This window comes from Strix aluco, chromosome 3 (assembly GCF_031877795.1).
Source record: "Strix aluco isolate bStrAlu1 chromosome 3, bStrAlu1.hap1, whole genome shotgun sequence".
Taxonomy (NCBI): Eukaryota; Metazoa; Chordata; class Aves; order Strigiformes; family Strigidae; genus Strix; species Strix aluco.
The window spans coordinates 91634372-91651343 of NC_133933.1; the positions used below are offsets into that span (position 1 = coordinate 91634372).

General features: G+C 37.8%; 1 protein-coding gene across 1 annotated transcript in view; it reads left to right on the forward strand.

Annotated features, from left to right (window-relative positions):
- The window catches only part of RNGTT (RNA guanylyltransferase and 5'-phosphatase), a 202787-nt gene that overhangs the window by 17589 nt on the left and 168226 nt on the right, over positions 1-16972 (forward strand). Inside the window, exons 5-8 of the mRNA XM_074819582.1 lie at positions 1037-1112; positions 6082-6331; positions 12859-12968; positions 13770-13871. Coding sequence (XP_074675683.1) covers positions 1037-1112; positions 6082-6331; positions 12859-12968; positions 13770-13871 — 538 coding nt within the window. The remainder of the gene's footprint in view (positions 1-1036; positions 1113-6081; positions 6332-12858; positions 12969-13769; positions 13872-16972) is intronic.

Sequence of the window (16972 nt, forward strand, 5' to 3'; positions counted from 1 at the left end):
AGAGGCTTCCTAGGGAAGTGGTGGAGTCACCATCCCCGGAGGTATTTAGAAGTCATGTAGATATGGTGCTTAAAGACATGGTGGTGGACTTGGCAGTGTTAGGTTTATGGTTGGACTCAATGATCTTAAAGGTCTTTTCTAGCCTAAACGATTCCATGGTTCCATGGTCAAAACTGAAAAATATGTTAATATTAAGAATAATTGCGTTTTGTAGTGGAAACTTTAATACTCAAATATTTATAATTTAAAATGTAGTATGAGGTAGAGGCAGCATCTTGCGTGAATCCTTCATGACATTTTTAATGGCACAAATTTTCAGACTGGTTTGTTATCACTAGATGGTGCTGTTGCCTTGAGAGGAAAAAAAAGTTTGATGCATTTGACTCTTCTCCTTTCGCTGGGGAAAGAATTCAGTAAAATAGAGGCTGCAGACTTAATTCTTTTTTTCTTACATTGAAAAGATAAGTAATGCAAAATGATTATACTACTGTATAGTTTTCTTTTTGTAGTTTTTTTTTTTCTTTTGCAAAATTAATGTCTGGTCTTAGCATGGTAATAGCAAATTTGAAATAGAATTGTGGTCTATTGACACCACTTTCAAGCTTGAGGTAGGGTAATCTGGATATGATTTTTATGCCTGATGGTGTGAAATGAATGTAATGCTTGTTGAATCCACTAAAAGCACAATTACTGAATTTGATTGTATTGTCTTCTGATAAGCATTTGAGCAGTCATAAAAAAATACTTTGAATCTTATCTGTATCAGCCATATTTTAGTTGCATTAAGTAAGTGCTCTTGAGTTGGGATAAACTGAAGTGTCCTATATTCTTGTTGCTAATAATTTGCAGAAGGAATGTAATAAAGTGCTTTTTAGGCTTGTATGCCTTATGTGATCTGGGCTGCCTTGTTAGGAACGGAGATAACTCTTTAATGTTACTGATGAGGGTAGGAGGATTCAAAAACATACTTGTGAAACTAAAGCATGCTTGTTAAAACTACTTGCAAATTATTATACCCTTTTGTTGTTTTGTCTAGGTGTCCATTGCACACATGGTTTCAATAGAACTGGATTTCTGATCTGTGCCTTTTTGGTCGAGAAGTTGGACTGGAGGTAACTTTGAATGTTAATTCTTAGGGATTTGTTGAGAGTGACCAAAGACATATTCAATATGTTTCACTCATTGTCTTGACGGCTATCCTAACATATTCACTGTTTGTTATTTTAAAACTGCCTACTAATCTTCAGCAAACACCAATACTAACATTATTCTTATCATCCTTTAGTAGATTAGCCTGTTTCAGTCAAGCTTACCAGCTCCAGTAGGTCAAAAGTCAGCTGTACCTGCTGTGTGTGGGTTTTTAGGAGCGTATATATTGTATTGTTGTCTCTTCCCTGTGACATGTCCCACATTTTGAGTAAGAATGTGGAGTTCAGAAATGCCTGAAGGATTATTTCGCTTACTACTTTATCTTTTTGATGTAGGTTTACATGGAGTTGGGTTTTTTTTGGGGGGGGAGGGGGGCAGGGTTGGGGTTTTTTTGAGTTCTGATGAGAAGAGATTAGCTAGAACAACAGTAGAGTGACATAATTGCTTCTGAAGGGATGGGAGGAGACAGATGTGTTTCCATCTTGTTGTTTGACTAAAGTCTACAGCATGCTTCTATACAAATTCACTTGGGGTTTTTTGTGATTTAAAAATGTTGGTGCCTTCATAAAGAGTAATGATTGTTTTCAGATAACATCAGTGTAAAAATTAAAAATTGCCTGTACCATGCTGGTGGGCATGACTTTTGCATGTTTGGTAGTATTCACGAAACACTTACTTCCTTGCTGACGGGGTCCCATGCAAGGCATGTTTCTTAACAAGCCCCTTAAGCATTCTGATGATACTTCTTGTATGGTCCTTTAAGGGAAGAAAATTCCTGTTGCAGCATTTTTTTTATGACTGGACATACAGTTATTTGGTGCTTAGCACGTATGTGCAAGCTGTTTGCAAAGAACTAGGTCATTGTTGTCTGTAAGTAAACTTGGAATAAAGACATTGGAGTAATGGAGACAACACCATTAGTAGTGGGTGGCTGAATCTTGGCAGAATCTTAGCTGATTATAGGAAGCAGATACAGATACAAATATCTTCATAGTATGATTCTAGTTGTTCCTATGAACTAGCAAATTTGTATGCTTTTAATTTAACAATTTAAAAGCAGCATGCAGTAATTAGATTCAGAACTGGTCCTTTGTTCTGAAGAGGAAATGCGCTTTTATCTACTTGAATCTCCTGCTTTTATGCAGTCTCTATTTTCAAACCTCTGTGGGAAAAGCCTTAAAACTTAATGTGGCGGGTGCATCTGTCCCAATAAAGACTGAAACTTCTTGATAGCTGAAAGGAAAGAGATAAAACTAGAAGCTGCAGTCTGGGGGCTGAGCCCAGCCCTGTGGTGACTATTGCCACACACACACCCCTTGGTTGAGGGATAGGAAAGGCAAGGCTCTTCAGTTGACAGACAGGGCCCTCAGCCAATGAAATGCCTCAGTCAAGAGAAATTTCTTGACTGCTGACCATAACATATGACTACAGATCAGACTCGACTAGGCTATAAATGGAACCCCACTGGAAGACAAATGGAGGCAGTCCTCCTCCGAGCAGCGGGCCTGCAGTTGGGGACTCTCCCCTTTGGTTGGGACACTGCCCAAGGTAACTCCTTGAGATTGAGAGCCCTCATCTTATAGGTGAGTGATATGCACATTTTGGGTCATCATTCTACAGCTTAGGAGTTCTTAAGTTGGCTGTGTAGTATTAGTTCCATTTGACAGACATCTGAACTTGTAGTTTACTAATGTTTGTCAGAGTGCTAAACAATTTTTATTACAATAAATCTCATTCCAAGTACATGCCTTGTCTATTTTGAGAGACACTGTGACACGTTACAGCCATATCTTATTTTTTTTTTCTTCATTCAGGTAGTTAATTGTATCAGGTTTGTTCATCTCTTATCAGACTTTTTTAACAGAACGTCCAGGTAACACCTGGTAGGGAAAAATGTCCACAACAAAAGAATGAATTTTGGCAAGGTGGTAATTAATGCTAAGCTTTGTATCAAGATAAATCCAATTTGCTGCATTATTTTTTAAAATAAGGCAGTGTTATTTGCTGATGAGGAAATAAGATTTTTCTGATGGAAAAATCCATCCATATTCACTCCTTAAGCATATGATATAGGAGTGCTGCTGATATAGTGTGAATACTGAGATGTATTTTATAGTTAAAGAAAGGTCATCCAGACTGAAAGCTCTCCAGCTAGTGATCAGAAACCTTACTTGATTATCTTTTTCACAACTCATTTTTTCCAAAGACTGCTATGTTTCTAGAACTTGAAAAATACGTTTTCTTTCAATTAGGTTTCTGTGCATGAAACCTGTGTGCTACCTCTTTTGGCTTTTGTTGCCATCTATTCCAGAATAGTATAGAGTTCTTCTAATATAATCAGAAACAAATTTGAGCATCTTTCAGGCTGTGTTGGGTTTGTGTGTAGGGGTTTTTTGTAGTGGGAGAGGGGGTTATGGTGGTGGCCTCCTGTGAGAAGCTTCTCAAAGCTTCTCTGGCTCCAAGTTGGACCCGCCTTTGCACCAAGGCCAGGTCAATTAGCGGCAGTGGCTGCACTCTGGGATAACGTATTTAAGAAGGGGAATCTGGGAGGGGGTTGGGATTTTGGGGAGGAGTTATGAGGAGGACACCTGCGCAAACACTGAGGTCAGTGGAAGGAGGAGGAGGAAGGGGGAGAGGTGCGCTGAAGCAGAGAGCCCCCCTGTATCCCATGATGAGATGGCAGGACCGACCCCCTGCCACCCATGGGCATCACTGGAGGAGCAGAGATCTGCCTGTGGCCTGCGAGGACCCCCGGGACTCTGAGGGGAGAAGCAGCCCCTGCTGTTGTAGTTCGGCACTGGAAGGACTGCAATGAAGCTGGTGAAGGGCCTGGAGAATAAATCTTATGAGGAGCAGTTGAAGGAACTGGGACTGTTTAGTTTGAGGAGGAGAAGGCTGAGGGGAGACCTCATCACTCTCTACACCTACCTGAAAGGACATTGTAGAGAGGTTGGTGCTGGTCTCTTCTCACAGGTAATTAGTGACAGAACAAGAGGGAATGGCTTTAAACTGCAACAGGAAAGGTTCAGACTGGACATTAGGAAAAAATTTTTCACAGAGAGAGTGGTCAGACAGTGGAATAGGCTGCCCGGAGAGGTGGTGGAGTCACCATCCCTGGATGTGTTTAAGGGTTGTTTAGATGAGATGTTGGGGGTTATGGTGTAGGGGAGAACTTTGTAGAGTAGGGCTGATGGTTGGACTTGATGATCCCAAGGGTCTTTTCCAACCTGAATGATTCTGTGACTGCAACACACGGGGGTGACCCACGCCGGAGCATCTGGAGACGAATGCATCCCCTGGGGAGGACTCAGGGCGGAGAGAGTTTGTGGAGGACTGTCTCCCGGGAGAGGGGAAGACGTGGAGCAGGAGAAGAATGTAGAGGAGTGCTTCCCTCCTGCTTGGAGGAAGACTCGGGAACTGACTGCACCCCCCTCCCCTGCCCCTGTGCCGCTGGGGGAGGAAGTAGAAATATCGGGAACAAAAGCTGGGCCCGGGAAGAAAGGAGATGTGAGGGGAGGTGTTTTAAGATATGGTGATGCGCTGTCCCTTCCCATTCTGTCTGTTAAGTGTTGATTCTGTTAGTGCTTGAATTAAAGTGATGTTCTTGTTTTCTTCCCCTAACAAGTCTGCCTTTTGCTTGTGACCGTTTAAATGGGTGAGCTAATCCTCCCTGTCCTTACCTTGATTCCTGAGCCTTTTTGTTTAATTTTTCTCCTTCCCAGCGCTAGGGGAGGAGGTGGGAGGGGGAGGAGTGAGTGAAGGGCTGCCTGTCACTCAGTTGCCCTCTGTGCCTAAACCACGACTTGGTGTTTCTGTCTATTATGGAAAATTTGCCTCAAAGTTCTCAGACTCTTTCCTATACTGTATAGATCAAACCAAAAAAGCCTTTTGTATTTAAATTCTTTTTCCCATTTTAGCTATGTCTTTTCCCTGTTCCAGTGTCAGGCTATATTATCTGACAAAAAAGTCTTTTCACAGCATGTAATATGTGCTTTTGTTCCAACCTTTAGGATGTGTGCTTGTCAAGAAGCCTAACAGGGGCATGTACCTTTTGGGATTTCTCCTCAGTTTTATTTAGCAAGATTTCTAAATGTTGATCTGTGGAGCGTTACTGCTCCACACAGCCATTATAATTCGAGGAGAGAATTATGTCCAGTGTTCCCTGTTAAACATTTTCATAGGATCTATGAAAATAGCAAAAATAAAATTCTTGTGCAGTGCTTCTCTGTTGTATATTTTGGAGTGCTTTCCAGCTGGCTAGTAAAGGTGCATGGTTGTAAGTTTTGGTTTCTCTTTTTTTTTTTTTTTTGTGATCCAGTCTCCAGTTTATTAAAGCACTTAACTGTTAGCTGCATACTAAAAGGCTTATGAATTACAGTTTTTAATGAGAAACTTCTGGAAAGAGAAGTAATTTCAAAAGATTAGGGTGCTTCTTCCCAGTGTGATGGCAAAACCTCTAATGAAAGGAAAGCTAATTCTTAGGGGGAAAAATGTAGCCATATTTGAATTTCAACACTTGTATTTTTCTTAATTAAATTTGTTCATCCTTTTCTTTGGTCTTCTTTGTCTTCATTCAGTCCTTAAGTACTTATCTATGTGTTACCCATTCCTTTTCTGTAGCAATAATAAAAGTTTATTTAGGTGACCAGCAGACCACTGTTAGCTACAGTAAGGAGATGAAGCAGTGCAAGCTGCAGTTACTTTGGAGAACATACGCAGTGCCTACATAAATATGCAGAATCTTGTGCAAGAGCAACTGTTGCCAGGCTGATCTAAGTATGATGTTTCAAATATAATAAAATGTTTTTGCAATTACTAGTTTGGATTTTGTTTTAATTCTCAGTCCCAATAAGTCTTATGTTTGATAAGGCATAACATGACTAAAACATGTAAATTAAGGATCCAGAGTAATTTTCAATTTTTATTTGACAGTATTGAGGCTGCTGTGGCTACTTTTGCTCAGGCTAGACCACCAGGTATTTATAAAGGTGACTATTTGAAGGAATTATTTCGTCGTTATGGAGATGAAGATGATGCACCGCCACCACCTGAGCTACCAGAATGGTGCTTTGAAGAAGATGAAGAGGAGGAGGATGATAATGGTAAAACAGGAGGCCAAGAATCAGAACCTGGATCGTCAAGCTCTTCCTTTGGCAAAAGGAGAAAAGAACGCCTAAAACTGGTATTTTTGATTAAGACCTTAATATTCTGATTGCTAAACTTAATTTCATTAACTCATTGTCAACAGTTACTACATAATACATGCTACACAAGTGTCAGTGCTCTTGCAAATGAGGACTAGTAGTATTATCTCTAACCAAGAAAAACTGGTAGATTCATTGTAAGCTTTCTTATGTTTCCTACATGAACCTTGAACTTTAACATTCAACACTTCAACTATTCCAGTTGTAAATATGACTTAAAAATTTTCTAATATAACTATTATTTTTTTGAGTTGAGATAGTAAAACGCTTTTTAATTATTCACTCTATCTTTAGAGGTGAGATGTTATGGGGGAGTGTTTGTAAACAGTTTTTACTTATTTTTTGTAGCTGTGTAGATGAAATTCAGAATTTTTTTAATTCAGTGTTCATTTTGGTAAATATTCTTACTTTTGGAAATTCTGGAGGATTGAGAATTGGATTAGCAAAAAGCAATAAGAGCTTAAAAACCCTAAGGCAGCTTTGAAATTATATTTTGTTCAAAGCTGTTTTAACTATATAATGATAAGAAATATGGCTGATCATTTACTGTGATTATTTTGACATACATCTGCATAATTCTGGTGAAATAAGTTACTGTAGTTGCCATAGTACAGAACTAATACTCAAATACAAAGAATATACTTGTATCATCTGAAGACTAATGGCTCAGTTCTTTCCAAGTTCTTGATTCTAATTTTATCTGCAGATAAAGTAGGGGAGAATGTTGCTGAGTGCAAAAATAGATTCAGTTCTTTTTGCATAATACTGAATTATTTTACTTGTGTGCTGAGGTGTGTTTGTTTGCAAACACTTGGAAATCCTCATATGAAACATGCTTCAAAAATGCATTTTGTTGTTACTGCAGCTGCTCAACGTGGTTTACAGATGGAGTGTGGAAGAAATTAGCCTGAAGGGAATAGAAAATCTAGTCCAAAGAAGCACGGTGAACTTTGAAAACTTTCAAATAATCCATCAGCTGGAGTAAAAAGTTGCCCACGCAGTAAAAATCCATAGTAAAAATATATTCAGAGATATAGCCATTACCTTCATTAGCCTTGCAGTAAAACATTGATACCTAAAAAGTTTATTTGGGCTGGAATCTCAAAACTGGTTTTTTTTGATGCATTAGCAAATGAGGTGTGCTGGTGAGGTCCAATGACAGCCTTTTTTCAGCAAGTATAAAACTAAACTGTTTAGCAGGAATCATGATACTGGCTTCCCAGGCTTTTTCTTACCTGCCACCATAGTTTTTTTGAAAGCTGGAAGCTAAATTATACGAATAAGCATATTAATAACTAAAAGTTAATTATGAGTTAGAGAATTTATGAAAGAAAGAATCATCTAGTTAATATGCATATTCGTATAATTCAGTTTTGCAGCTCTGGAGGAACATTCTTTGACATGAAGAGGAGGAACGGGGAGAATGCTTTACCATGGTTCTTGGCTGGCAGATTGGACTGCTTCTTAACTCAGTAGAGATGGATACAGTCTATTTGTGATTCCTTGTAAATATGCGATCTACGGGGGGAATGATTATCAGGTAAATACCTCTTGCTCAGATTATCTTATTTTACTGTCTAAAGGGCTAAGTTTTCAGCATTATGTTGATTTCCTGCAGCAGATGTTTTCAGCCTTCTAGTTTGACTTTTTCTCTAAACACCTAGGGGTAGACAGTGTCAAACTGGAGATGGCTGTGGTGGTGGTGTGAAATGTTTTCATTTTGACCCAAATCTTTGTGGGAACAGAAGAAAATTTTAGGGGTAGAGGAGGAGACAACTCCCAGACATCTCACTAGGATAGTGAATAGTCGGAAGCAACTGCCCAGCTAACCTGTGAAGTGAAGCGAGTGTGCTGTCCATTTCAGAAATTCCATCTTGGATGTGACAAACTTTACTGCAACACCTTGCACAAAAACTTCCGTATTTTGGTGTCAAAAAGTCTTAGACAGCCTTTCTTTTGTACACTACAGAAACTGTGGGAACTGTTAGACCATAATGCCATTACAGTTTCCTTTGTCGTCACCCGAATGTAGCTGACGGGTAACAGCAAATCTGTTTGCTGTAGTCTCAGATGCTACCCAGGAAATCCAAACATGTTTTGATTTTGTCAGTAATGATTGTAGCATCGAAGCAACGTTATTAACTGATTCTTAGAATCTCCCTTCAGGAGAAAAATACTTGATTTTGCAAATAGGACAAGAAGTTATAATTCTGAGCCAGAATCTTCAAACTTTTCATGGGTCAATGGGATCTTTTACTGTTTATTAAGGAATGCAACCTGTTCTAGTCCCATGTAAGTTGCATTACAGGGTATCATACATAGTGCTTGTGAAATGGATGATTACATCTCAAACAGTCTGGAAGAGGTGGTAGCTGTTAATGATTTTCTTCATGATTTTGAGTGCAGGTATCTTGTGGTCATTTGCGAGACAGGGAAACCATTAAACCTAATGGCTGACATAGTTAGCAAGGATAATATTTATTGCTTAACTATCAAAGTACATTGATTCTATTAGTGACTTTATTTTTTTTCTGCCTAACCTACTTCTTTTTGCCAAAGTTTAACCCCTGTACTTAGTGTTCTTGATGGATATGGGAAAAAGATTTTTTTTTTCTGGTTTTGCAACAGCATTTTATGTACCTGAATATAGGTATAATTTCCTTTTAGCCTTCTCTTTCTCCACATGAAATGCCAATTTGTTCACTTTTTCTCTATAGCCCATATTTTTTTTATACTTCTGACCATTCTTGTCATTCTTTGTATTCTGTCATGATGATTCACATTTTTCTGAGATAGTGGTTCCTATGATTGAACACAAGCCTATAGTTGGGATCATCCTAGTGCTTAATAGGGAGGAATTAATTTGACATGTCTTAATGCTTCTGTTTATACATCTCAATAGAACTGCCTTTTACAAGACAGAACACTACTAATTCAGCTTTTGGACTTTTGCTGCCTCCATATCTTTTTCTCTAATTATCTACCAGTGTGTGTTTGTATAATTGCTTATTCCTTATTAAGTGTAGAACTCTGTTTATACTGAATTGCACAGTGTTTTTTTTCAGCCCATTTTTAAAATTAAGGATAACACTGAATTCTTAAGCTGCCATCACAGTCTGTATCCCTGTTACTAAATTCACAGATGTCACAATAATAAGAATATGCTAATAGGAAATTTAGGGAAAACAAATTAATTCTTTTATACCTAAAGCAGATCCCACAGATCCTCCTCAATATATTCTTCCATTTTGTTAGTGAAACACTTAACTCCTCTGAACCTGGTTTTGAAACAGGTTTGTCTTCTGTTTTATAGAAGTTACATCTACCCCATGTTTTCCGAGTTCCTCTGAGAAAAAGGCAAGCAAACAAAAGACAAGCCAAGACAAAAGCCAGCATCAAATAATGCTATATTTCTTGCTTCTCCCAATTCTGTGAAGCCTGTTTCATCACCAAAACCAAATGATTAGTTGAACACCGTTGTTACTGAGTGCCAGTCAGTATAATTTTATCTTTTTTGCTTGTACATGCTTAGAGGCAGTTCTTGTAATTTGATCCTGTATTTATAGGTAGTAAATCTAAGCTGATCACTGTAACTCCCTGGCTCTCCCTTCCTCCCTTGTAGGAGATGGGGACTTTCTCTCTTCCTGATATGTTTTGGAATGTTTCTTGTCCTCTGGAAGGCAGTCTATGGGCATACTGGCACTTGATCAAGTCTGAGTAGCTGAAGATGACTGTCACCCAGGCTTGGTGATAGCCACTAGGGCCAGGGAGGTGTGTATTTGGGCCTTTCCCACTCACCCACTCCTCCAGATGGTGTTTAGGATCTGAACCAACACAAGGTGATACACATTACCACTTCTTCAGCTGAAGTGATGGGTGGAGGGAGACAGTGGCAGGTGGGGAGAGCTTGATTAGTACAGATGATGTGAAGGTTGTGCAGGGTATAGATACTCGGTGCATGTAGTTACCTTGGATCCATTAGGGCTTATAACTCTTGGCTTAGTAGCAGTGCTGAGGAGCTGAGGTGCTTCTGGTGAGCTGAGTTCTCTGGCATCTCTGCACCATGTTCTCCAGTGTCCTCTTTCCATGGGGGGGTTCAGCAATGGCGCAGAAACTGTGTGGATCTGGCTCAGTTTTGGCACCTTATCCAAGGAAATGTCCTCGTGAAACCTGGAACGCTGAGTTACCTAAGCCCAAGTGACTCATCTTGTTGTAGTGCTGTGCCTTAGCCAATGAATATACTCAATGTAGATAATCTGCAAGAGACACTTTCAAATGCAGGCACCAGTTTCACGTTTATGACTTTTTCTTTTCTGGAAGATCTTTCCTGTTGCCTGCATTTTGCTTTAATCTTAGAAGTCATACTGCCATCACACTCTGCCATTATTCTGAGAAGCAAGGCACAACCATCTTCCTTTATTTCGTGGTGCTCTTAACCACTTACTCAGACTTCAGACAACATGCTGGCCAGGCATGTGTAGCTGTCTGCTCCCCTCGCCCAGTCACCTGTGTGCTGTTGCACCTGCTGGTGCCCACATAAGTAATATGGGATAAGTGATGCGCTGAAAGTCTGTGGAGCTTAAGGTTACTAAGGTTATGAACTAGTGTATTTCTTTAGGAGGTACTGTTCTCAGAACACGATTTGCTGATGCAGCTGAGCCAATCTTAACTAAATGCAGGCTGTACTGAAAGCTGTGGTCCTGCTTTCCCAGCACTCCTTGTGTTCCTTCTGCTTCCCTTGTGCTGGCACTAGTGCTGACTCATCCTGTGGTGAGCTAGTTTAGGATACTAGTTTGGCAGAAAATTAATTATTTATGATGTTATTTTTGCCAACTTAGTTCCTAGACTTGCTCAATAATAGTACAGATCAGTGCCACAGTGTGTGGAAAGGGGAGGGAGCAAAAAGGCTCCTTTCATCAGTAGTATGCAGCTAGATTTGTTTTTAGGGCAAGTTTAAAACATTTTGGAGAACAGACATGAAATACTTGTATCTTCATTTGCAGGATTCATAGCTCAACAGGTGAAACTTCATGCTTTGATCTTCTTAGTCTGCATTGAGAATTATTTGAGATGCTGTTGAAATAAGTCTGGTTGATTTGTGATCTCTTTAGAAATCTTTAATTATGTAGCTTTGTACACCTGATGGCTTTAATGTGTTCTGTTGCACAGAATTTGTTTCTATTCCACTCGTCATCAAACCTTCTCCAGAATACACAAGTTATTTTGGAGTTTTATTTTCAGTATTCTTTTATTGATCTCTACTTAGAGATTCTGTGGCATTCAGGGTGGCACTTCCACTTTAGTAACCTGGTTTAGATTGAGAATAAAATTATGCAAGTATATTTTTACACAGATACTTTGTTACAAATCAGCTGTTGTTTTCTCTTTTGTTAAGAAGTTTGTCTTACATCAACTGAGAACCCTCTAACTTTGCTGCTGCATAAGTACATTCATTCTTTCAGCTGTTTTCCCTACAGTGTAAGTTTTCAGTTTTGAGACGTATAACGTGGTAGATCACCCGGGTGGAGGTGAAATCCATGTAATTGAACTTCTTGTACTGGAATTACCAGCTAGGTCTGATGAAATGAACATATTTAATTAAAAACATGCATCTTAGAGATTTGGAGGGAGAAAAGTAGGAATTAATGTCTTCATCTGCTGAGATTTTTGTTTAAAAAAACCCACCAAAAATGCTGTGTCTAAAGATGTTTTCCAATGACTTTAGTTCACTAATTAGCAAGCTACTTATGTTTATCTCACGTTAAATCTCTACAGTTAGTGAGCAGCTCTTACTTTCCATGAATCAAGGAAACCATGGAATTGTTGGTCTAGATATGCTATTTATGTATTAAAAATTTTTTAATTTAACACATCATAGGTCAATTCTGTTCTCAGTTTCCAGTTTACTTATTTTGAGGCCATACTTTTTGATACACTTAAAAGTGGTGTCACAAAGACTTCTGCCAGAAAGAGTTTTGTGACCTTTAATGTACAGTGATTTGCTCCAGGCTTACAATACTGTTTAGGTTCAGATCCTCATCCACAAATTTTGTATACTAAGGGTGATTAATTTGATCCCTGCAAATTCCATGTGACCAATTTACTATTAAATACTTGATACTAGTGTACTTTCTTTTTAAATAAAAACATTTTAGTTACAAATGAAAAATAGTGAGTCAGACTGATGCTGTAGCTTGACGTGGGAACTTGAGAGTACTAACTAAACAGTGCTATCCCTTACCATTTACCTACTTTCATTTTTTTAATTATTATTTTATTTCCACCCCCCGTAAATAACTCAGTTCCTGGGTTCATAATATGACTCACTAGTGAGTTTATTGGCAAAGCTCAGCTGATATATCTTGGTATTTGGGGGTAAATCTTTAAGGAGGCATATTTAAGCTAGTATTGCTTGAGTTGTAAAAACAGACTTATTCTTGTATTGACATGTTCTGATCTACTTTTATGAAGGCTTAAATACTAATTTTAAATTTTTTTTATTCAGGGTGCAATTTTCTTGGAAGGAATAACAGTTAAATGTGTGACCCAGGTGACAACACAACCAAAGTTAGGAGGAATACAGCAAAAATGTCAGCAGTTCTGTGGATGGGAAGGGTATGAAAACATTTAAAACTTGTTTATTTATACTGTCTAGAAATAATTGTTTCTAGTTTTGCAGAAGGAAACAGCTTATTGTAAAAATGAAAAAAGGTGACTATTTTTGGATGGATTGTTTAAAAAAAGCCTCAAAAACACTCAACAGTGAAACAGATGAGGATCTTGCGTTGTACTATGAAATGGAATAATCAACTGTTGATACTGAGAAACAAGGTTCTGGAACTGCTTTTCCATTGAGATAACAAAATGTTTTCAGATTAATTGTTGCTGAACAAATTCCAAACGTAGTCTAGGCCAGGTATTTGTGTAAAATTTATTGCTTGCTTAAGCAGTAGACTTACTTATACAACTGCTATTACATTCCAGTATTGAGGAATAATACTCGTTTTTATAGCCAACTTGGATTTGTGTCCAGTGTTAATGAGAATGTTGATTTTAATGTACCAGATTCTGAACTCCTTTCCAAAGCTGATGGTCTAGGGAGCTGCTCACAGTCTTCCTAACTTGCTGATGCTTATAGTTCTTCTAGTGCTTGTAATTTTGAATTCAAATATCTCTTCCTCCAAAGTTAAAACTTTGAAGTTCCATTAATTTAGTGTTTTGTCATAAATACCCTTGTTCTTGTCAGATAGGCATTTGATTCCTTTTGCAAAATACCTTATTGAGAGGATGTTCTAACTCAAAGTTAACCTTGCAGCAAGTCTGGTACAGGGTGTGACTTCAGTCTAATGTAGAAAATGCATTGCCTTGTGTGACTGTTTATTGCAGAACATTAATAAACATGGTTCTTTTTTTTAGGTCTGGATTCCCTGGAGCTCAGCCTGTTTCCATGGACAAGCAAAATATTAAATTTTTGGAGCAGAAGCCATACAAAGTTAGCTGGAAAGCAGACGGCACTCGGTACGTTCATTTTAAATGAAAAAGAAACACCTGGTAAATTGAGTAGATGGTTTTTGTTTTCTGAGGAAAGTGAATTCTCTTGTACAAAGGACAAAGCATATTCTAACAACAAAACTGACTCCAGAGATTAATTTTTTTTGCTGTCTTGGTACCTGACATTTGCTGAAGTTTGTAGCCAAGTTTCTTTTTAGCAGTTGTTCTGCAGATGGACTGTTAACTGCATGTACTTTTATTCTTTCCATAACCCTTGCCTGTCTGTCAGCCAAGACTTGCCACCAAGGTCTTAGATAATCTTAGATCTAACAGTAAGAGTTTGTTAAGCTAAAGAATTAGTTTATAAAAGCTAAATTAAAACTTCTAGTCGATCCTCCAGAAGCTGGGTAATATTAGAAATTTCACAGGGTTTTTCCATTCATACTGTGATCCTTTGTTCAAACTTGTAGTTCTGGTCAGCTAAAGAGTTAATAGTTTCATCTTCCCATACCAGTTCTCTTACATTCATTGTAGGGGTGACTTTTTTTTATAACAAGCTACAACCTGATTGGATTGATGTGTTGAAACTCTTCAGTGTTGTTATTTCTGGTTTGAAATGCGTCCTTGTATTTAATATCACCAGTATTCTCATGTTAGCATTTCAAAGTAGGAGAAACGCCATACATCATCAAACACAGAACGGCAAAACACTTTTTTCTCTGATTGTAACTGTTTATAGATTAGTCTTGACTGCATGAAACGCAGTTGTCTGAACATGTGCATCTGGTATCATCGAGTATCCTTTCATTGCTTTGTCTCGTGTGAAGAAGTCATGTCACACAGGGTGTCTTGCCTCTACACCCAGCAGCTGGGATGAGGTATAGAAAGTATGCACTATTCGTGTTGAAATAAACCCCCAAATGTTGGGTGCCCCATTTCCTTGTGCTCTTGCAAAGTACAAGGAAACAGGGCTGTGGCTTTTCATACAAACAAATCTTTCTTGAGTAGAATTCCAAATCTCCAAAATCATACTTTCATAGGACTGGTTATTTTTAATACGTTGGAACACTTTTGAAATGACAACCATTTTCTTGAGGTTTTGAAATCATCGTCAATGGGGACTGGTACTCTAACCTTCTGTTTTTCTTCAGTATTTCTGGTTTGAAAACTAAACCCAAGAATCCCACATACTAGTGGAAGTGGTTTTAACCTATGCTGCCCAAAGCATTCAGATCACAATCTTCCTTTTTGTTGTGGGTGCTATCTTAAGGTAACTATTAATGTAATTTTTTACACCATAGTCAGTAGTGTCTTAGTAACAGAAAGAATTTAAATTGTGTGACACATTCATTTCAGTAGCTTGATTTTTGTTTCTAAAATATATTCTTTATATATGGTAGTATTTAAGCAATTGTAATCTGTGCTAAGTGGAATACTTTGGTTTTTATTCACTTAAAGCAAATGAATAGATTTTTAACCTGCTTTGACTTGATCAGAAAAAGTGCAAATGCAATGAATGTACACATGGTAAGAGGAGGCCTGTTACGCTCATTTGTGCATGGTGCTTTAGACTAGCAAAAGAATTCAGTGTTCACATGTGTACAAGTTAGAAAACATCAGTTGTGTGGGTGAAATGGATGGTTTCAAAAGCAGGAGGTAAGAATTTTTGTTTTCAGACTGGTGAAGTTAAAATACTGGTTTTGTGTACAGATATAAACAAAAAGTTTTGTTTTAGCAGTGCAATGGAAAGCATTCTCCCTTCGCATGCTGAGACAACAAAGTAAAGTTTTGATACTAAATAAGTTTTAGTATGTATTAAAGACAGTTTATAGAAATGTTTTACTATAACTTAAGCCTATTTCTTCAAGAAGTAGTAATAGCAGAAAATAATTCTGTTTTTAAAATAATTTCTTTACAGAAGGCTATTTGATATTAAATGAAAAGATTGCTTCATCTGCAGTGTCTGTAGTGTGCGTTGCCACTGAAGAATGTGTTTAAACCCATGGGTCGTTAGCTAATACAGATTGGTATATCTTAGAACAAATACTAAAATGCTGTAAAATTACAATTAGTGCTATTCCATAGGGTTGTAAGCTATTCTTCTGCATTTCTTTTTTTGTTTGTATTTTCAATATGGAGAGTCTTTCTTTGTGATACCTTATGTTATTCATTGGGAAATTGAAGTCTTATGGAATATTCTTATTTTCTTACTAAAATGTACAGGATGCATACATTCTGAATACTAGAATAATTATATAGAAAAATAGTATTGCACCTGGAAGACTGTCTTTTGTGAAAGCAAGTAGTGCACATGTAATTTCTTGTAGGGCGTTTCAGTATTTTGGACAGTCTATCCTGTGTTTTTAGAGTTCCAGAATGGTGACAACATGGATGAAGAATAAAACTGAGGGAACTAAATAGTTCTTCTAAATTTTCTCAAAACATAATGACTTGTAGTTGTTTATGGAGATACACAGACTGATAGGCATATTCAGAGAAGAATATGGTGCTACAAAGATCCAGTGTTAATGAAATTCAGCTGAAGGAATGTCGTGAAAGAGAGATTAAAGACGAAACCTTGAGCTATTATTTGGACATTTAGACACTGTGCATGATGGCTACCCTAATAAACAATGAAAAATGACTATGGCAGTTTTTACATTGGACATGATTCTAATTATTTTGTTGTTCTCCAACGATCCAGACTCCATATGCAATTAAACAGATTTCATTAATTATTCTGAATGCTTGTGTTGACAGGCGTGACCTTCCTGAATTTAATATTAAGACATCAGTTAGTAGAGATCCATTTATGGAGCCCCTGCTTACTTAATCTGGAGACGAAGCCCCCATCATCAAATATCTCTGAAGCTATTTTGTTAAAGTGTTCTTTAGATGCAGCAGTCTAGTGTTTGGTTATTACAATATTATTTGGCTTGCATACTTTTTTCTTTAATTCTCTCTTTTTGCTTAAAAAAGTACTGCTGTTTCATCGACGTGATTGGACTTAGAGAAAAGCAGATGCTTAACTAATAACTTTATATTGTACCTTCTCACTTAATTAAAATGTCTCATCTCAGTTAATAGCAATATTTGCTCAACTTAGCCAAACCTCTTAAATTTCACCA